Consider the following 22,897-nt stretch of genomic DNA (forward strand, 5'->3'; position numbering starts at 1 on the left):
GGCATCAACTCTACCACATATCTTGTCAAACATATATTGCCTTGATTTAAGATATTTCATGTTACTTAGATTTCATTTTTTGCAGTGTATGAATTAAGACTTGAAGGCTTCGCTTGAGCTCGTGCGAGTTCAGAATCCATTTTACAGATCTACAGTGTAAGATGGATTTTCTGTACAGAGAGATTTTACCTGCGTAGAACCAGTAGCCATGATTTGTAGGGTTTGGTAGGAAAGATTGGTAGGAAAAATGCTGGGTGCATTTCACTCACACTGTAAAGAGACATTTTCTTTTCGCCAGTTGCTTTTGACAGACTGTTGATTGCTTTGATGATGTCATTAAAATTTTTTGGTGTTTCATTGGAAGAGAGGGATGGAAGGAGAAGTAGAGACAGAACAGGTTGGATGGATGAAAAACAGAATGAATTAGTCGCTCAGTTTAAATAGGCCCTCGGGCAGCCTCATGGCAATGCCAGGCCCCCCAGTTTGGCTCAAGGCCTTTGTCGCATGCCATACCTCATTTCACTCCCGCTTTTTCTGTCACTCTCCGCTTCATACTGCCTAATAAAGCATTTAATCCGTGGAAATGATTTAAAATGTAATAGGGCCTCCTGTGAGTTTTCAAACTAAGCCATCTTAGACTACTGATAGGACAGGAGGCAGCACTCAGAGCCTCAGTACGAGGTCTTTACACACACATGTGCAGAAAAAGTCATTTCCCTCCTACATACAAACTTTCCCCTCTTTCGCCGGACTGTTTGCAGCTCTCTCTATATATCTCTTTACTTAGCCACTTCAGGTGAGGAGGTTTGTGACTTAACCGCAGTGGAGCTGTTAGAGTCGCGCTATAGGAACCCAGGAGTGGAGCAGCAGAGTGGATGTGACTCTCAACTAAGTTCAAGCATAGCTCTCCATGAACCATTTTCCCTTGTAGCAGTACATGTTTCCTGGCAGCTGAGTGTCACTGGAGGGCCACTTACGGGGACAGGCACAGCACCTGCCCGGCTTCAGTGTGTTTTGTTCTGCATAAGTATTAGCTCTGTTTATGATTAGGGGAACACATCCATGCCTGCAGTCCCCTGACCCTGAGTCAGTGGGCCTTTGCATAGGGAATACAGCAGTGTAATTTGTTATGCATGTAGCGCTGCATCACATAAAACCCTGAATTTATGTTTCACTTCTGTTGCGTTCTTAGTTGTGTATGCTGTGTGTATCAATGGACCCTCTGCTGTCTTCCAAAGAGTCCTGGCACACAAGCAGCATTTATGAGAGCTTATTTTGGTCCGTGCAATGGCACGAAGGGGTGAGGGGCCACCCTGACATGTTATACCACTACAGTCTGCGTGACCGCATGACACAAACCAGCAGCCTGTCAGCAGCCCTGTAAGCAAACCACATGTGACCGGCCAACAACCTGATTTAAGACATTGACATGCATTACTGTACATGAAACAAGACACAATGGAATTAAAGCTGGAGTAAGAAGAAATTCGGAAATGGCAGAATTTGAGAACCCTCCTCCTGCAGCTCTCCCCTCTCTGTCCTTAACCCCTCCCACCATACAACCACAGGCATATGCACACACTTTATACAGAACCCAGTGTTTCCCATACATTCATTTGTTTAATCTTATTTGCAGCACATTTGCTCAGCCCTTCCCTGCCCTGTTGTCTTCCTCTCTCTGTTTATCAGACCACGAATGAGACAAGAGTTAGCTAGCTAGCCACCCCACATCCCCTCTGCCTCACTCCCCGCTGTGGACTGCTTTACTGGGAGGAGAGTAGGCAACAACCTCGGACACAGACCTTTGAAATCTGTAGTTGCTTTAATTTGGCCAGCACAAACTCCCTAGTGCTGTGTGTCACAGGTCTAACCTGTGTAAAGGCAGCAACAGAAAGTTTTCTTATATCCGAGTCAGGGCTGTCCAGTCCCCCTGAGTCTGGGTTTGCACTGGCTGAGACTGAATTGCTGCAGCCGGCAACTGGGGGTCCATCTGCCATCTGCTCTGCTCCCAGTGAGGTGGTCTATAGCGGCAGGGCAGTTAGGCGGAGGACACACTGTGTTCGAGGCTCTTGCTAATGTTAGCTACATAACCATGTACTTGAAGCCGCAGCTGTGAGCCTATAGCTCCAGTTAGCAGAAGGCTAAACTATTAGCAACATTTTCTCTCCATCCCTGAAACACCTCCCTGATACTGACACGTGTTTTGTTTTGTTTATTGACTCTCTTTCTGACTGAACAAATAAAATAAATCCATCTTCCTTTTTTGGGTTGCTTTGTGGTGTAGGCAGCTGTTGCCAATGCTGGAACAGCAACTTTCTCTGCACTCTGCATTTGAATCAGGCTCCCACCATCTGAAGGGACATGAATGTCCATCTGCATTTGTAGAGCAGCCAATAGGAACGCTGTCTCTCTGAAATACCCTGTGATTTGCCAAAGTCTCTCATCACTGTCTAGATTTTCTAAAGGCTGAAAACAGAGCCAAGAGGAGGTGCAGAAGTCTAGTTCTCTCTCAGACCCATTGAATTACAGTATGCCCTAAGGTTATTATGGGATAAATAAAACTGCTTACCCCAGATCTGAATGCTTTTTAGTGGTGTGATGATTTGTTTTATGTGTTTTTCCATCATTCAAATTCATAAAATTCTACCATTATGCATTATTATTATTGTTATTATGAATCACGACTGAAAATTTGATCCTTCACAAAGAGCAATCCTGTGAATTTCCTCTGACTGGCCCGGGTTCAACAAACAAAACGGTCCTGCCTCACAGCTCTCCACCTTCATTTGCACTGTGCGTATTCACCTCCCTCTCCCTCCTGCCTTCACTGTCTTTGCTCCTTGTCTCTGTTGCTCAGCAGAGGCCCTGAGCCCTGTGGAGTGCACATCCATTTTGAACCTGGAGGCTGTCAAGCATGCTGTTGGTAAATGAGCGAGCTAACCTGTTGCTCTCTGTCTCCCCACTTCCACTTATCATTTTTTTTCTGTCTACCTCCCATTCCATGTTTCCTTAACCCTCTCCCTTTTTCTCACACCGGCAAATCCTCTCCTTCTCTTGTTCCTCAACAGCTTTTTAAGATTGCTCCTTCAAAGGGCAACAGAACTCGTTTTTGTGAAACCAACCAACTGGGTCAGACTCCACAAGCCCCATTGTAGACACCCTGTGAAGGCTGTTTTATTCAAAGCACCTTGTAACAGATATTTTCCCTGTTAGCCTCAAGTCAAGTTTTGTATATCACATTTCATACACTGGTGAACACACTGTTCTTCAAATTAAAGGAAAACAAAGAGTAGTCCAACACAGGAACATGGTATATATATTAAATGTACACAGTGCCTGAAGCAGAGGCACATGAGATGACAGAGTGACTCATAGATCAATGATGAATTTCCTGCAAAGTTTCATATAAACACCACCCTCAATACTTGCTACTTGGACAAGGAGTGAGTTTCATTTCAAAAGCAAGGCAGCGTGTTGCAGATGTTGCGTGAACAGCGGCCTCACAGCAGAGATAGACGGTCGGGCACAGAAAACAGAGCCCAGGGCCAGCGTATGTTAAGCATGTTCATTAATTTCTGTAGTTTCTCTCCTGCTGGCCCTGCTTGCTTCCTGGACGTGCCGTGGATCTTAATAGGCTTTGGATCCCTGCTCGCTGTTTTGATGCACACAGAAATGCCCGGAGAGAGGGAGGGAAATATGAGAGAGAGAGCGGCAGAGCGAGATGCAGGGCGATAAATAAAGACAGATGACAGAAATGAACAGATAAAGAACATATGTCATAGGAAATAAATGAGGGAAATTGAACAGGAGAAATAATGACTGGCCTGCCAGACTGAAAGAAAGAACTTTAATTAACTAAATGTGCAGAGTCTGCAATTATAAATCCAAGTAAGTATTAATAAAAATGTCATTACCATCAATTTTTATGTACATCTGCACAATGAGCAGGCCTCAATACACCACTGCTGACACATGGATGTTATGGTAATAGCTACACGTGTGTCGTCTTAGTCACACACTGAGTGAGCAGCTTGTCGCCCATACAGGCAGCTTGCTTTACATTTAATGAGTCGTCTGTGTAGGTGAACGCTTAACCAATGACGCTGAACCGGCTTAGAGCTTTGTTAACTGTGCAGGGCTGGAGGGCACTAAAAAGGACCCCATCAGCGAGCAGCTTCCTGATGCCCCACTGTTCCACCAGGCCCCCATGCCGAGCTCCAACTCTCCAAAGAGACTTCAAAGGCAGGCATTTGCAGACCTGATGTAGGCGTTAACCTTTGACTCAGAGGCTCTCTCTGTGCAAACAGGGGCAGCCTAATTGATGCTGTGCACTGCGGAAAAGAAATAACTTGTCCTTGTGGACTGCAGCCATAGAATAGAGTGCTTTAATTTCTGTCTCCAGCATTATGCAGACAGACAGTGGTTGTGCCTCTACTGTAGCAAAGTGGCCACATTTTTATGCCCAGTGCCAGCGACAGTCATGGCCGGACGCATTACATTTACCAGACGCATTATGTCTCAGGGTTGTCTGTCCTTCCATCCGTTCTTTTCCCCTGAATATCCTGATATCTCAAGAACATCTGAAGGGAATTTCTTTAAATTTGGCACAAACGTCCACTTAGATTAATAGGTCAACAGATTAAAATTTGGTTCAAGTAACCTCACGTCCATCCCATTTTTGTGAATGCATTATCTTAGGTCCATCTGGAGGGAATTTCATTACATCTGGCACAAATGAACTGATTAGAATTTGGCGATCAAAAGGTCACTGTGACCTCACAAAACACATTTTTGCCCATTACTTAAGAATTGGTGCGCTAATCAGGCTGTTCTCGTGCACTGTTAGAACGTATACCTACAAAAAGTAATGCTTCAGAATTTAGTCATAACCCACGGAATCACGATGAATGTGATCATGTGACCAATGCTCTGACGATAGTACATGGGAAGGTAGTATACATACCACAAACAAACATAAACTTACTACATATAAAGTAAAGAGGATAATTAAGTCCTAGTGTCCTCAAAAGAGATGATAATGAAGTCCCCACGTCCTCAAACTCCACATAAAGAGGCAGGTTGGGGTGTTCGATGGGTCAAACAACACAGGACTTTCCCCCAGGAGACCGGTGTTTGTCTGCAGGAGTTCAGTGTTTGTTTCCTGTGTGAAACCAAGTGAACTTTGAATTATTTTAAAGTACATTGTCACCATGTTGTATCTCCTAAACCTAACCTACCTAACCTCACATTAAGTGTGTAACATGACATTGCCATTTGCGATGCGCTTATTCGTTAGATAGCATACAAACCATTGCATCAGGATATATGACATTTTATATCATTTTATATTTTTTTATCGTAACTCAGCAACAGTAGGGGAGACATTTGGTTGATTATTGAATTGATGACACTTATCTAGGGTGTCCACCTTGAAACTGCTGATTGTATCAATCTCTGTTTTCGGGTTTAAGATGTGTGTGAAGCATCCGTGTTTTGTAATATGTAGCTTCTTTGCAGCAGCATCCATATTTGAGGCATTGTCATTTGTTATGACTACATATGAGTCTGGACAGACACAAATGAGGCTGAGGCTGTATTTCTAGTTTTTTTAAGACCTCTAGTTACCAAGAGTTTGCATCTAGTAAGGCTACTGTATATGGTTGACAAAAGCAAGCACAGAACTAACGTACACAGAATTACTTTTAGAAATTTAAACAAAAAACAATCCTCATAGACCACTATGGCAGGTACGGATTTGTAGACATGGAAGAATGGCAGGGTGCAATTTTTCCCCAACCCCCATGGCCTTGAGATGGTCAGATACCGGCACAGCAGCAGGAGATTGAGTCAAGCTCCCGTCGCTCCTTGTGTCCCAAGATAATGCTGAGTGGACACACAGTTCACTCTGGTTAATTTTCCACCTCATGTCCCAGCTCCCTCTCACAGAGATAGAGGGAGCGATAGTCCGGACTGATAAAGGGCGGTGGTGACTGAAGGATGGTTGCAGAGCCCCTCTGCAAGATTACATTTTCTGTGTTTTCACTGCTAACCACATTACTGGCTCTTTAAGGGACAATAGGCGTGCAAATAAGCATGAAACAGGAGGCCAGTGGATTAGTGGATGCATGAATAGATAGACAGGACCGGTTGATGGATGCATATCTGTGACGTGTGTCCAGTAATAGATGGACACAGGTTGTCTTTCCTGAACATGGAATGCTGGAGCGGTGGCTTAGTTTGGACCACTGATAGGAAGTTCTTCTGAATCACGTTTTTACTTTGATCAAAGGAACAATGTGTACGATTTAGGGGGATTTAGTAATATATATCAGTGGGGATTGCAGATTGCAACCAGCTAAAACTTCTCCAGGTTAGAATTCTTTCAATCTTCAGTGTTCAGGAGGTTTTTACCTGCAGAGTTATCCACAGAGGTCTCTTCCTCTCAAAAACAAATGGACCAGATGATTAACACCAGTAAACACACAGAATAAAGCAGTTTCACATTACAGATGAGTGTTTCTCAGATGCTGTTTGGCATGTGGGAGATGGGTCCCTCGACCAAGCGGCAACCTGCAGGGCTGAAAATTGAAGCCAACATGGAAGTGCCAGAAACTATAGCTCTCTGAACAGCCACTTGAGGCTAGCTCCGGAAGCTAGTTAATCCCCATAGACCTCCATGTGAAATGCCCAACTTTTCAGCAGAAATAAACACGTTTACAGCCTGGTATGAAAATGGGTTTGGTCTCTAGCTAATTTCAACATTCATGACAACTGTACAGGGGGTGAATTTTAATAAAACTCACCTGTTTACATTTTATTAAGGCTTAAAGTTATACATAATTAAGAGCAGGCCCCTTTGAGTGACTCAGCTGTCTGCTGATAGTGTCCTTGTATTCTCGGTCAGAACCACCCCTCGCTCCTCCACAGCACCAGCCTCTCGCACGAATATTCGCACTTCTGGCTCCAGAAACCAAAATGGCGACAGGGCAACCGCCAAAATGCCGAACTTGAGGCTTCAAAACAGGAGTCCACAAACCAGTGGGTATCGTCCCGGTAGCTACAGTCATTACTTTTACGGTCTACGGGCTAGACTAGCACCTCCTACAGTGTGGTCACTTTTTTGTCTGATAACTTAAGATCCAGAAGAGTGGAATTATCTACAGAGGTCTTTTCCTCTTTAAAACAAATGGACTTGTCGATTTAAGTGGTAAAAACACTGAATACAGCAGTTTCACGTTAAAAAAATATGAGTTTTACCAACACTCTTGTTGGGGAAGGGCTACTTACTACAGTGGCTGATGCAAAAACGCAAATGACTCTATTTTGGGCCAGTGTTTGGTTTGTCCATTCTGGGCTGCTGTAGAAACATGGTAGTGCATTCCAAGGTAACGAAAACACAGTGATCCTTATTTTCAGGTGATTACATGCTGAAGAAAACATACTCATCATATTCCATTTCTGCGAATATACCCTCATAAAACCGTCACACTGGACCTTTAACAAAAGAAAATCTGTCCTTCAAGAGAAAGGAGGGAGAGTTGTAAGAGGCTTTCCTGTTGCACATTGCTTCATGGTGTCAGTATTTCAGTGCTCTTATTCTGAACTCTGTCCATCTTTTCCTTTGCATCACAGTAGCATGACGTGAAATGTTGGAGCTTTAAGATGGAACAAGAAGCTCTGACATGGCTTCCCACACTGCCGTATCAATAATGAATCAACAGTGGAGCCAAGGTTTCCATTTACTTAAAATGCTGCTACAGAGAGAGCCTGATTTAACTTTTGGTTAAAATCATGATGTTGATAATGATGCCATTTTCTAGGCTGTCTTCATTAGGGAGTCATGTTATGCGTCTTTGCCAGTTGACCACCACTCGCACAGCTGACTCCAGCCAAGCCGTGGCAAGGTGTTATGGCAGAGCAGCAGGATATTGTGTATGCGTGGAGTGTTTCTCATCCTGCCAGTTTTTCATCCCTGCCAGCAGTGATTCCAGTGGTGTGTTACAGCTGAAGATAATGTCTGCCATGAGACACAATCTGCACCCTTTTCTTTGGTTCCTGGCACGTCACAGCAGCCCAGTATCTGATTTTACGAGGAAATTTAAATCCAAATCCTATTTTGAGTCTTGTAAAGAGCAAGTGCTCATTTAGCCGGGGCCGTCGGACAACGTCGGAACTTTACACGTTCGTCCTAATTTTGTGAACAACACTGCAATGACAACTCTGCAGGGCAATGTGTCATTAGGGTTGCATCTATCCACACCGAATCACCCACTTGGCATCTGGTATTGAGGCTAATGTGTGTCTGTAAATACTTTGTGGTTGTTTAAACACACACACAAGGCATTCAGCCACAGGTGGCAGGTTTGGAAATGGAAAGGGTCGCTGACATGTTTCCCTTTGCCTTGGATCCCAAACAGCTCCAATGGGCACAGAGTGTCTTTGTATCCTGAAGTATCTTTGAAGGAATTAACACTTGGTTGACACTGATACTGATTCAGCTGTCCTTCTTCTTTACAGGACACTGATCTGCTGGATATAGCGTACATAAAAGATGCCAGAAATGGAAAGTGCACCAAATCACCAAAGGTAAGCCTGCAGTTAACTGATATGAGCCCAATTTACTTTGATATACACATGAAAACATATTTGTTTCAATGCCTTATGGTTGTTGTTTTTTTCTATGTAATATTACATATTGAATCAAGAACAATGGCTTCAATCTTCCTCTTGTTTTTGTCTGTTGGAGCTCTGAGCAGTGTACTCAGAGGACAAAGGAGAGATTTTTATGCTTCAGTGCCAGCAGCAGCTGCGGCCAGAGGCGTTATGATTTCAGGTTGTCTGTCTCATTCTTGTGAACATAATATCTTAAAGGGGAAGTTCCGTTTTTTACAACCTGGACCTTATTTCTGGCATTAAATACGGTTGTTTACTCACCCAGATAAGTTTGGTGTCATTTGGAGTCCTTCAGAAGATATTTAGATCCGCAAGAGCCGCGTACATCCATATAGTTGGAGTGATCGGGGCACCGACAACGAGGCTCTAAATAACACATTATCTGCCACGAAACTCGTTCATTTCACCAATATGTTTTTATGACTCGCTAGAGTTGCTTGTCATCATCATCTGGGTCATTTATACTGACCTACTAACCTCTGACCTGGATGATGTCATCCAGGTGCGCCGCCACACACCCGCAGCACGGCTCTGTTTACAGCTGGAATTTGCTACTGTTAGTTTTTTGAAACATGCCTGAATATTTGTCAGATTTTGAGGTTGTGGATGACGACTTTGAATGTGATGGACGTCCTTACCGTTTTGAGCCAGAGTATACGGATGAGGAGCTCTTTGAAAGGAGGATGCGGAGGCAGAGAGAGGAACAGCTGGCCAGAGAACAACAAACCGCCGCACGTCCGAGAATAGATGTTAACTGGTGGTGTTCTTGTGGACAATGTTCCACTATGCCAACAGAGGAGGAATGCCTTTGTTGCTCCGAGTGGGATTTGAGGCCAGGAGATACACGTCTGGATGTCTCCAGAAATGACTGTCTCACAACTACAGAGGATTTCACTTCTATGATCAACCGTGCTGTTGTAGAGACTTTTTTTCGTGTCCCGAAAGTAAAGTGGAAGACCCAGCCAATGCCTGCAGGACTGAAGGGCAACTTTCGATTGAGTAAGTAGCCTACACACATGCATAAATTGTTTATTTTCCTTGAATGTGTTTGCTTGATAAGTAAATAACTATGAGAATTTACATTTCTTTAGTTTCTTCTCATCGCTTGTGTAGAACGGCCCGCACACTGCACAAAAAGCAGAGGCACTTCTTATGCAAAACGTGACTTTATTATTATATAGTGCTCAGTGACAAAAAGTGAGAAACAGAAAGGTGAATGTTTCGGTGGTAAAGAGGATTGTCTTTACGAATTGCCTCTGATTTATTTTTTGCATGACATCATCCAGGTCAGAGGTTAGTAGGTCAGTATAAATGACCCATCATCCAGGTCAGAGGTTAGTAGGTCAGTATAAATGACCCGGATGATGATGACAAGCAACTCTAACGAGTCATAAAAACATATTGGTGATAATGTGCAGATAATGTGTTATTTAGAGCCTCATTGTTGGTGCCCAAGGTCCAGGTTGTAAAAAATGGAACTTCCCCTTTAAGAACACCTTGAGGGAATGTCTTCACATTTGGCTTAAAGAAAACCTTGATATAATGTTTTCAAATTTGACACAAATGTCCACTTAAACTTTAGGATGAACTGATTAGATTTTAGTGATGAAAGGTCAAGGTTACTGTAACATTGTATAACTGTCTCATTCTCATGAACATAATATCTCAAGAAAAACCTTAAAGGAGTTTCTTCAAATTTGGCACAAACGTCTACTGGGACTCAAGGGTGAACTGATTAGAATTTGGTGGTCAAAGGTCAAGGTCACTGTGAACCTGTGTCTGTCTCATTCTTGTGAACACAATATCGCAAGAAAACCTTGATGTAATTTTTTTAAATTTGGCTTAAACGTCCACTTGGACTCAGCGATGAAGGGATTAGAAATTGGTGGTCAAAGGTCAAGGTTACTGTGATGTTGCAACTGTCTCAATCTTGTGAATGCAATATCTCAACACCTTCAGGGAATTTCTTCTAATTTGTCACAGACGTCCACTTGGACTAAACAATAGACTGATTAGAATTTGGTGGTCAAAGGTCAAGGTCACTATGACCTTGCGTCCATGTAATTTTTTGTGAATGCAATATATATAAGGCTTTGAGGGAATTTGCTCAAATTTTGCTCAAAAGTCCACTTCTTCTCAAGAATGAACTTAATAGAATTTGGTGGTCAAAGGTAATGGTCACCATGGGGTGTCAGTGGCTTAGTGGTAGAGCAGGCACCCCATGTACAAGGCTGTTGCCGCAGCGGCCCGGGTTCGACTCCAGCCTGTGGCCCTTTGCTGCATGTCACTCCCTCTCTCTCTCTCTCCCCCCTTCACGCTCATCTGTTGTATCGATTAAAGGCTTAAAATGCCCGAAAAAATATCTTTAAAAAAAAAAAAAAAAAGGTAATGGTTACCATGATCTTGCATCCATCTCATTTTCTTGAACATAATATCTCAAAAACACCTTCAGGGAATTTGCTCAAATTTCTTGCCAAGGTCCACTTGGACTCAAGAATAACTAAATAGAGTTTGGTAGTGAAAGGTCAAGGTCACTGTATCCTCTCAAAATCTGTTTTTGGCCACAACTCAAGAATTCACACACTAATTTTGACATAATTTTACGCAAATGTCTGATAAGATAAAATGTGGACGTGATGATACATCCATTACTCAGCGTCATATCTCAGGAACAGAAGGGGAGACATTTGGTCAGATACTGAACTGGTGACTCTAATCTTGGGTGTCCACCTTGAAACTGTGCTGATGGAGACATGGATACAAACTGTATGTGTAACTTGACTGGTTGGCAAAAGCATACAGCTGCAGGACAGTAGCTCTAGTTTGTCTGTGTAGTATATTGAATCAAGACAATAGTTTGAATATAGTTTGTATCTGTTGAGGCTCTGGGAGCACAATGAGTAGTGTACTCAAAGGACAGAGGAGGGCTTTTTCAGGTGATGATATGCTTTGTAAGCGTTTATTTTTGTACAGAAATGAAAGCCATGAGTGGGTGTGAGCCCAACAACGAATCAGACACTGTCTGCATCCGTCTGGCCATGAACTCTGTTATGGATAGGATGGAGAATGGTTCAGGTGGTGTAATGATTGAAACATATAACCATGAGACTGATACATACACAAATGGGTGTAGGTGTGAGGTGTGGTTGATGTAATTTTGTTTCATTTGGCCCTCTGAGAGTCATATTTTGCATTGATGTGACTTGCGACTGAAACATGTTTGTGAATACTTGTTTGTGTGGCTGTATGTGTCTGTGATGTGGAGACAAAAGCAAGGAAGTGAAGATCAAATGACACTCATGATTGACAAACATGATTTGAATTCAAACCCACGCAGATAATGGATGCTTTCCAGGGTTTTTGAAATTGCCATTTCACAGCTAATTAAAATTGTTGATTGTGAGCGATGAGAGAAGAATTTGTTCACGCACTTTTTTAATCTGGCACGCCAGAACTGTCAGGGAATTTGGCTCAATCCTGTTGCAGTTACAAAGCCAAATTTAGTTCTTGCAGTTAATTTCCCACTTACCGAGCGATGATGAGAACAATAACCTGCATTATTTCCCACTTTCTCATTATATATCCGCGCTAAATGACTCAATTTCACGTTTATATTTGATCTAGTCAGTCTTGCGATGAGCTGCTGTTACATAGCAGCAGCGCTCTTCATTGCTTTGACTCGGTACAGCGGGAGAAGCGAGTGGGGGTCGCGCACTGCTGCTCCGTCTGGGGAGTGAGTAATGATGGAATGAGTACAATAACACAGAGAGGATTCATGCATTTCTAAACAGCTTACAGAGTGATGCTACCCAGGGAGGAGACATGACCACGTGACAGGTAAGATGGTCGAAGCATTGGAAATCCATTACTGGGTGATGGAGCGGTGATGCACCCTGGGCACTGTAATGGGAGCACCAGTGAGACACAGTGTCTGAAGAGTTGATGGGTTGAGGAGAGGAAGGGAGGAAAGGGGAGAGGCTGTGGGGGGATGGGGGAGGTGGGGAGGGGGGATGATTAAGCCACTGTGGGGATGAGGGGAAGGGAAGCAGAGAGAGGAGAGGGGAAAGCAAGGGGAGCTTTTTATGAGAGATCTGCAGGAGGCGAGAAAAAGGATGAGAGGATGAGAGGAAGGACACAGAGATGATGCGAGGTCAAAGGAAGATGTCAGCTGAGAAGCACAGATAATACCAGACAGCAGTTGCTCAAAGTGGACGGCGCTTTTCATGGCTTGCTTCTCAAGCATTTCACCTTCACACGTTTTTAAGGCTCTTGTCAGAATGTCGAAGGTTATGCCTGAAAGAAATGTACAAAAGCTGAAAGAATTTTATTTTTCAGTTAAACATAAGGCTTGGTAAAAACGATGGTGTTGGTCATGCAGAACACATAATACTGATTTTGAAATCTGAATAAGCTGACAGTAATAGACACAAGACAAAAGTTATGATGTGACTGAGCACATTATATTATACATGTCCAAAAAACCTTGCTGAGTGTTGGAGATATCAGCCGTAGAGATGTCTGCCTTCTCTCCAATATAATGGAACTAGGGCTGGGCGATAAAATGATAATGAAAATTATCTCGATAGAATTTACCTCAATAGAGTCATAATAAATGTTTGATAAATCCTCAATTAAATTAAACCTCTTAAACACCCATAGAGGGGGCTTTAATTCACCTTAAACACCAGTAACCACCTGCCATTGAGCAGAAGTAGTAGTAGTAGTAGTAGTAGTAGTAGTAGTAGAAGTAGAAGAAGAAGAAGAAGACAGCATCATGATACAGGCTCAAGTAATGATTGTTTTGACCACGGATAACAGCACGAGGCTACCCCAGGATTGAATTTGCCACATAACATTAGCCACAGTAGCTGTATAGTCGACTCATCTAATGCTTTGATAAGTGAGCACATTACCGGCTATTTCATTAGAATGATAAGACACAATGTGACTAAAAGTAACATGATTAAAAGTTCAATACATTTCCTTGTAAGGAAACATGATATCTGACTGAGTCACACCAGATAGACCCCACATTACTTCACAATGTGTCATCAGAGTTCATCTTTTGTTATTGTTTTGATTGAGAAACAGCAGAAATGACATACTGTGGGTTTAAAACTTGTACAGAAAATACTGACCACAGATGAGATGTTTGTTTTTGTGTGTTTCTTTTGTTTACACTTTTAGCTAAATCTCTTACAAAATGTTTTAAACAAAGAGTTTGACATGTTCCTGGCCAGAATTAAGATTTCTCTGTCTTTGTATCATTTTATTTATTGACATTATTTAGATTTTAGGAGGAAAAGTCAGCCTTAAACTTGAAAGAAATAATAATTTGATATTTAGCATGATATTTATCGATATCAACTGATGTGAAATTTTTTATCATGATAACATTTTTAGCCTTATTGCCAAACCCTAAATGGAACTAGATGGCACTCAGCTTGTGGTGTTCAAAGCACAAAAAAATACATTTGAAAAACTCAATGTCTCTTTGCAGAAGTCATGACCTGGTTACTCAAGATAATCCACAGACCTTGTTGTGAGCAGTTTCATGTAGGAAGTATTTTCTTTCTACTGAACTACACCCACCAACTGTATCACTGCGCAGAAAGAAGTGTGCATCTACTGTTAGCTCAACTAGCACCACTGAGCTAGGTGACATCACAGCTCAGCCGAGGAGGACGCCATTAATGGTCACATCTCTTGCTGTCACAGACACAAGCTTGTCGTCTATGAGTAGATGCACACTTCCCTCTGCACTGTTATACAGGTAATGGGTGTAGCTCAGTAGAAAAAAAATAGTTCCTACATGAAACTGCTCACAACAAGGTCTGTGGATTATCTGATTTCTGGAAAGAGACATTGCCACCCCTCCAACCCTCGACAACTCACACCAAAACAGTGTAGATTGATAAATAGCACTACAGGTAGGAAGAAAATGTGTATTTTTGATTGCAGGGTGAACTGTCCCTTTAAACACTTAAAACCGATTTGAGTCAGCCCTGATAAAAAAAAAAAAAAAATGCTGCCTTCCAATTGAAGTCATTGAAACTGATCAGTATCTTCGGTATAAGTGCTCTCTGTTCATGGTTGCATCCAGGCAAATAAGAGGTTAAATGATGAGGAAGCAGATCTCGAGAGAGGAAATCCTTTTTCAAATCAACATTTCACATCTGAACTCAAAACTCTCTGCGATTCAAACTGCAAACACAGGTCCTATTTTTACTACCTTGTTGTTGTGTCTGTTGGTTTTATATTTATATGCTCTCTGCTCTTTAAAGCTCGCACCGCTCCTTCTGCTCTCGCTCAAGGGCTCCCTTAGCAGCATTCATTCATTCATGCAAATTGCTGGAAACCAACACACTCACCGAGACGAGACAAGATGTTGAACTTGCGATGATGCGTCACTAAAAAGCTTCAGAAGTGCTTTTATTGTGCTACTCAAGAGTCCTGCGTCTCAGCCCCAATATTGTCAGACTCTGATGCAGTCACTCTCAGCAGACTGGCTCGAAATGGGCTCCAGATGGAAGGGCTGTTTTGGCTCGCCCGTTTTGGAGCTCTTGTTCCTACTACAGCTCAAGTTACTTCATATTGTCTCTGACCGCCATCAGAATTTCTGTCTGAACGCCATTAAGATTTGGAGCACGCTGCTGTGTTCATCGGTTCGTTGCAGTGCGTGGGCGGCATGTCTGCCCTCTGATGAACTTGTGCCACCCTGCCCACGGGCTCCAGCTACTCAGCTATGATTCATACATTTTCACTGTGAAGACACACACAGACACACTCAGAACACAGATATATTTGACAGAGAGTAACGTTCAATGTCACTTGTACCTTGCGTACTTGTACACTTGCGCTGAGTAGAACAACAAAGCGATAAAAATGTTGTCCTTTGTTCCACTGTGCTCAGGATGATGATGCTAATTAGCATGTGTCCAACCCATCATAATTCAGGCTGATTAGATTGGCCGCTTGTCAGAATGACAAGAGGCAACCTTTGTTTGACGAGAGGCTCCAGAAATAAATCACACAGCCTTAGGTCTGGTGAGCAACGCACAGCGCTAATAATCATCCACATCATATGCCCACAAATAGCTGGCAGATTTTCCATATTCAACACAGAGCAGAGGGCAGAAATCTGACAAGAGCATTTGCTGTTGCTTCTAAATCTCTATGGTTGTTTTTACATGCATGCTTATCATGGTGTACTCAGACTGTGGCAGCAGGGAAATGAGCATCTGTTTCATTTTGGCAGTGGCACCTGTAACTCTGTCATCAGCTGGAGGATTGTTTTCCAACCTTGTGTACATCAAGTATGTCGTATTATTTAATAGGATTTTTGCTCAGATTGTTAGTTTCAAAAAGACACACTTTGCTTTTGAAATGTAAGAATAGAACAACAACATCCCTATCTTTTATATAGTCTCAGATATGACATAGGTATAATTAATTGACATGTAGTCGATTATATGTTTCTTAACCACTTGACATTTCATGGATGTTGGCGCTCTGTATTCAACACCAACATCCATGAAATGGGTTTGGTAGCTCCCTGAATACTGTCTTTATAAGACTGCATTTTATTTTACAATGTTTAAAGAAAAAGTACAGAAACCCTTAGGGGCAAGTGAGAAAATTTCTTTGGTGATCCATTTTTTAAGTCTGATCTAAATTGTTTTTCCTCTGTGTTTATGACTTAAAAAATGTTTTTCATCAGTGAAACAGGTGGAAAAAAGTTTTGCAAGGATCATTTCTCTAATTTGTTTATTTTTATTTTTTGGCAGGTGTTTGTTTTATTCAGTATCTTGTTTTTTTTTTTTGTCAGGGTTCTCGTTGATCCTTAAAAAGTCTTAAAAGGCACTGAATTTATTAATAAAATGTCAAATCAATCTTCCGGAAGTCTTAAAAATGCTGAGACATGGGACGTAGATAGTTTTTTTCTGATATAAGATCATGAAATCTCAAAATAATTAGTAACATCAATGTTTTAAATATAATTTGCAGTATGCTTCTCGCATTAACATCATGTCAGGATAGTGGAACTAGCAACACTCATATTTTATTTCCGGCTGGGATGCTCAGAGCAGACGATCCACTGTCTGCTAGTTAGTTGTCAATGTTCCCGAGATGACTTGGGGAAGTGGTCATTTAACCAAGATTTTGTGGCATGAAACCAGTACAGGGCAGCACGCACAAGGCTCAATGTACTTTATACAACAATTTTTTTAAACTCGGCGCTATGGGAATCCCACATGCACAGTGAGAAACACAAAATTTCCAAGAAAACCTTCCAACAAATGCCACGTATTTCCCAGTTCCGTTCTACCCTCGTCTCCGCCACAAGACGGAAAAGTTGTGTTTTATAACACAGTAACATTTGGGCAAAAAAGTCTCTAAACCTTAGTAACTAATTTCAGCAATACTGATTTTGGCCAAAAGATGCAGAAGTGTACCGCTACTCCATGTTCTAAATAGGACTAAGTTTATTCATGTTGTCGTCCGGATGAGTTATAATTCCTCATTGCACTCTTTACACAACGTACATAGCATATTGGATGTTAGTAAGTTGTGTAACATTACTGTCATGTCTTTCTTTTGGCTCGATTACGCTGCCAAAACATTTTTTCCACCTGTTAAGTCATAAACACAGAAGAATAAGATCCGAATTTTCTTTGTCGCTTGCCTCTCAGGGCTTCTGTACAAAAGTCTGATAGAATGAAATATACTAGAGACTATTTCTAGGTAAATGAAACCATGACTATGAACAGTAACATAGGGCCCAAACTATTCTCATATTAAGGGATGGAAATGGATTGATTTTACTGATGCCATTATTGAGTCTGCTTACTGGTCTGGATCGTTGCCGTTTCCCTTATTGATTCCTGATCAGTTTCTGTGTAGAACAAAAGTAGGCCTGCACAGGTTTTTGGCATCAACACAACTGTTTTGTTATCTGTCAGTGTGAACACAGCTGAGATGAAATGAAAGAATATTTGTGTAGCATTTGTTTTCAATTGCGATTTCTTAGTCACGGTAAAACCTGTTAAACCTGCCTGTGTGGCGCTAATGTTATTATAACAAGATATTTACCCTTGGTAACAGATCTGCGTCTCGGTTGGGCAGCATTGGCACTCGTGCGTGTTGTATAGAGATGTTCCAAAACATATTACTGGTTACTTGGTGCACGTTTCCTGAAACACAGATGCAGGAATTTGACAACTGTCAGAAAAACATGCCGACATCGACAAAAGGAATTGAAAAGCTCGGATGCATACAATATAGATGGATTGGACAATTTGGAAAAGGTCCTCAACTGGAACTGGTTCTAGATTCCCATCTGTACTCCCTACCCACAAATTCACTTCACTGGAGAAAGAAAACGGAAAATGAAAAGAAAAAAGACCCGACAGATCATTGATTTATTTCATACATGCATGTGAAATGTCTGTATGTAGGTTCTCTAAAGGTAAGCCCCTGGTAACCGTGGCAGGCCCTGTTGTTTCAAACCATCCATTCATATTGTCTCTTTATTAAAACAGCAGATAAGCTTGTTCCTGCACAGCATGTTCTCTCTCCTGAGCACCAACCAAACAACTAAAGCCAATCATATCTGCAGTCTCACCAGTACACTTTACTGTGCAACTAACTTCTACATGACTGTGCCCTTCTACTTCACTCTGTCTGCTCTCGCACTGCGAGGGACATATTGTCAGCCCGTCCCTCTGCTCTCTGGAAGTGTTCTTCTGTCTGAATTGTTCTTTCTTTGCGAACTGGCAAGAGGGAAATGTAATCAGCATCTCACCATGCTGCTTACAGTAGGTGTCTGACAGACAAAATTACATGCTTTCTCTCCGTCTCTCTGACAACCAAACGGAAATCTGTCAAATCTGTCTGAGAAATGTCCTGCTTGTGCTCAGTGCCCGTGTAGTTCAGGGTTGTAATATACATCTTGAAAATGGAGAACTTTAATGATTTAGTGCTCTCCACTGCGGACTTCGACTCAGATCTTTCCCATTTTTATAATGGAAGTAAGAAATCAAACACAGCTGCTGTTACACTGCAGGAGGGCAGAATGTGCAGGCAGAATGTGGTCTGATAATTCAGATATCCTTATCTTATCCCAGCCTGAGTCTGCCATGTGCTAGGTGAATTATTTTACTGTGCGTGTGTGTGTTAAACAAGACATGAGGATCACGTAGCTCCTCCATCCCATGATACATAGATGATCAGGCTGACTGAGTGGAGCAGATGGCTTTGGAGGCTCACATGCTCACACACAGGCAGAGGGGTTGTACTCAAAATAGAATATTTTTTGTTTGTAGTATTGGTGAATTTCACACACAACGAGAGGCACGCTTGCGGTTAAAAATATTTACAATTGACTGAGAGAGGAACAAATTGATTTCTGGAGTCTTGTCAAAGAGCATAGTTTACAAAGGTGGGCCGTGTTGACTATTATCAGCAGAGAAACACATTGGAATCACTAACAACTCCAAAACAAACTGGAAAACAACTATTAACATGCTGCGACCATATACAGTCAAAATACCAAGGGAATGATGTGTGTTATTTTAAAAGATGGACAGTCTTCCTCTTTGGGATTTCCTTGTTCCTTGTTGTCTTTGACGGTGTATGAAAATGTAATGAATGGACTGAAGTCGGCAGTAGAATCAAGGCTACAGTATTCATTTCCTCCAGAGCTATTTGTTCCTTCAGACTTTTTATTGTGAGGTGAGAGGAAGTGGCCACCAGCTCTGTTACAGGCTCAGCTCGCAGCAGAGAGGACTGCTGCTAAATACAGAGCAGCTTGTGTGTCCCCAGCAGTGTAACAGGATCTGGGAGAGGCCAGCAGGCCATTATCACCACCGCGCTGTCTGGCCAACAAAGTCGGCTAAAGCTCCGTCTCCCACAGCAGTAAGTGCTAAACAGCTCCTCCGAGCGCACAGCAAGCTACTGTAGGGTTTAGATGTGCCCTTATCCAACGCAAAGTGACAGTGTTATGACAGTGTTTTGGACAGTGATTACATAGCTAAGGCAGTAAACATGAAACAGTTCATACACTATCAGTGGCCTGGTATTTATTTTTGGAAATGTGAGGCAGTGCCTTATCCAAATTCTTTTTAAACTTCAGTTACAGAAAACAAACCCAGATCCTGAAGAGGACTGCTTAAAGCTTAACCAAATATATAAAGAAATAGATTATAAACATCCAGTGTGGAGGATTCGGGGGAGGATATTGACAGAAATGGAATAAAGAATTAATAACTATGTTTTCATGGAGTGTATAATCACCTGAAACTAATAATCGTTGTGTTTACTTTACCTTAGAATGAGCTGTTTATATTTACATACAGAGAGGGTCTTCTTCCACGGAAGACGCCATGTTATTTCTATAGTTGCCCAAAACAGACAGACCAAACACTAGCTCTAGATAGGGCTGATCGTATTTACACGTTTATGCATTTTTGTGTTTGTGCATCGGCCACCGTAGTTGTCCTACATGCTTGGCACACTGCAATCTGCAACATAAACCACTAGATGCAACCAAATCCTACCAACACAGTCTTACCCCAGCTTGTTAAATACAGACATTCGGTCAGTGGCACTACATGTTAAAATATGACCCACTAGGTACCCGTCTGCATCAGTTTTGGATGTTCAGGGATGGCGTGTCAATTGACGCTTATTACATGCAATGTGTCCTTTCAAGATACACTTCCGTTTTCACAATGTACAGGTTTTGCTCTTTATATGCATTGTCTTTTCAAAATAAACATACAACGTAGGTAAAAAACAAAAGGAAACAAAAGTATGGATAGGTATCGGAAAAACCATCATAGTTTGGCTTAAAGTAAGAACGGTTGTTACTAACGTTGCGTGACATCACGTGACCATAGATTTATAATCATATCTAGATAACGGATGCCAAGATTGCGCCTCTTCATTCCAATGGAGTTTTGGCATCAGGGTTAACTTCCGTGGTATTCGGCCCACTGAATATGCGCAGTAGTGTTTCTCCTGCTGGCCCCACCCTTTAGTTCCCACTCAGTTCATAGACTCATGAATTTATAAATCGCTTGGCTTGTGTGTTACAGATTATAAACCTCCATGGGTCAAAAATTCATAATTAAAAGATCATAATTGACCTTGTTTGCAGTTCAGGTGTGCTGTCAACAGTTTTACAGACATCTCTTTAATAATGGTGGCCTTAAAGGAAAAATGCTTTTTGGGCCACAGGGGACTTTTATGCTGCTATACTGTGAGTGGTCACTGGGAAAATTGTCTCCAAGGCAAATTGGCATTCCTCAGGGCCTGCACATGACATACTATCGTAGCATGCTACACATACCAGCACACTACGTTGTTACTGAAATAACTATATTGACTTTTGGTTTCACACTGGAAAGTCAACTTCCTGGGTGAAAGTCCGGAGTTTGTTTGACCCACCCACCCTATGCGGACTTTCTCGCTCTCTATACTATGGCAGTTGCCCGTAGTGTCAGAAACTGCAACCACCGGGTGTGTAACGTACCCAGCTAAGGGTGCCTCTGTGCGTTGGTGTCTGCCGTCGAGGGCCACTGACCAAATGTTGGTATTTGACGAGTATTCTGCTTTCAGGTCCATACTTGTATTTAAGGTTTCTACTAGAACACGTTTACATGCTTTACTGGTTAAAAAACACTTTGTTTTCCTCATACATTCAGTGCTAGAACACCTTAGTCACCCCTATCTGAAATGCTTCATTTTAGCACCTGTCTCTCAAAGCCCCCCTCCTGAAAAAGCCCAGTCTGCTCTGATTGGTCAGCGTTTCAGGGTCTTCTACATTTCAGTCATTGCAGCCGCAGGGAATGACTGTAACGGAGAATAGCAGCACTTTCTACTATTAAAAAAAATCACAAATAAAAGCTTCTAAACACATTTGGACATGTTCCAGCAGGAATATGACCCGAAAGCTGCAACATCAACAGCCAAGATTACGTGTTTACCTGACATTAGCATGTAGCTTGATAGAGCAGTGTATGTAATGTGAACACTTGCAGTGTCGTGCCTGAAGCAAATGATCATATAAAGAAATCCGTCACCATCTGACATCATCTTTCTGAAAAAAAAAAACAGTGGAGACAGAGGTCTGAAGCCTGAGGTTTTTGATAACATATGTTACATATGTTTACCTCATGATTTGAAACTTTGGCCACGTTTAATATGAACGTCCAACACTGTAGCATTATATATATGACAGAAAATAGAAAAGCATAATGTGTCGCTTTAACAGGCCCTTTAGATTTTTCTTTTCATGCTCAAAGGCTCTTGCTGTGGCATTGTTTCTAACTATTATCTGTGCTGTCTGGAGTGTATCGATGAAAGACGGGGTCACAGTATGTGCTCCAGCTTCAACAATCACAGCCCTCCAAACCTATCGATGTAAGAATGGGCAAGGCCTTTGTCTGACCCTGGACACTGCAGCATGACAAGATGAATAGGTGAGAAAGCATGGAAATATGAGGTAACATGAGTTCAGTGACATTGCAGAGTGTACTTGGTATACTGTGCGCTGTAATGCACACTGTAAACTGTCATTGAGAGTGTCTGCCGCTTTAACAAAGTGAGTGACAGAGTGTCAAGATATACGACCTCTGCTGACATGTGAAACGCTTGTCAACAGTCCGCAAGCGCTTTAATTTCTGGTTTGCATTTCAGCGGCAGAGGAGATTAAGTAGAGGCAATAAAATGCCCAAACATAGCCTTGTAACAGCTTTGATGAGTACTCAGGTGCATCTGCTGCTGGCGGCATATTGTACATCGTGATGGCCAACATTTATAGCAAGTCTATTTGAGCTGTGCATCAGCTTATGACTGCGCCAGTGATTTATTTGTGTGTATGGATAATATCTGTGCTATGTAGAGGTGTTATTTTCAGTATATGTCATTGGTGTAATGCTGTGTGCTGCAGATGTAACAATATAAATGCAAACAACTATCGTCTCACCCTCCGTTGCAGAGAGACAAATTGTAATTCAAACTCTGGTCTCACCTGCTGCACACCTGCTCAGTGCCCTGTAGTCAAAGAGAAATAATAGTTATACCCTGCTTACAAACAGCAATCAGTGCTGACCTGTGCGATTTAGTCAGATGGATCGTGGGCAGCACATCTCGCTCTGATAGGCTGTAGATTAGTGTCACGTGGCAGTGTGTTGAAATAGTGGACTTGAGACCATTAGTG

General features: G+C 42.1%; 1 protein-coding gene across 3 annotated transcripts in view; it reads left to right on the forward strand.

Annotated features, from left to right (window-relative positions):
• The window catches only part of LOC126398821 (1-phosphatidylinositol 4,5-bisphosphate phosphodiesterase beta-1), a 207,704-nt gene that overhangs the window by 45,520 nt on the left and 139,287 nt on the right, over window positions 1-22,897 (forward strand). For all 3 annotated transcript variants that reach the window (XR_007570817.1, XM_050058427.1, XM_050058428.1), the window contains exon 3: window positions 8,518-8,586. Coding sequence is in view for 2 of the 3 variants with exons in the window: in XM_050058427.1 (XP_049914384.1) it covers window positions 8,518-8,586 (69 nt within the window). In the remaining variant the exon portion in view is untranslated. The remainder of the gene's footprint in view (window positions 1-8,517; window positions 8,587-22,897) is intronic.

The sequence above is a fragment of the Epinephelus moara genome, chromosome 12, assembly GCF_006386435.1.
Source record: "Epinephelus moara isolate mb chromosome 12, YSFRI_EMoa_1.0, whole genome shotgun sequence".
In the NCBI taxonomy this organism is placed as follows: Eukaryota; Metazoa; Chordata; class Actinopteri; order Perciformes; family Serranidae; genus Epinephelus; species Epinephelus moara.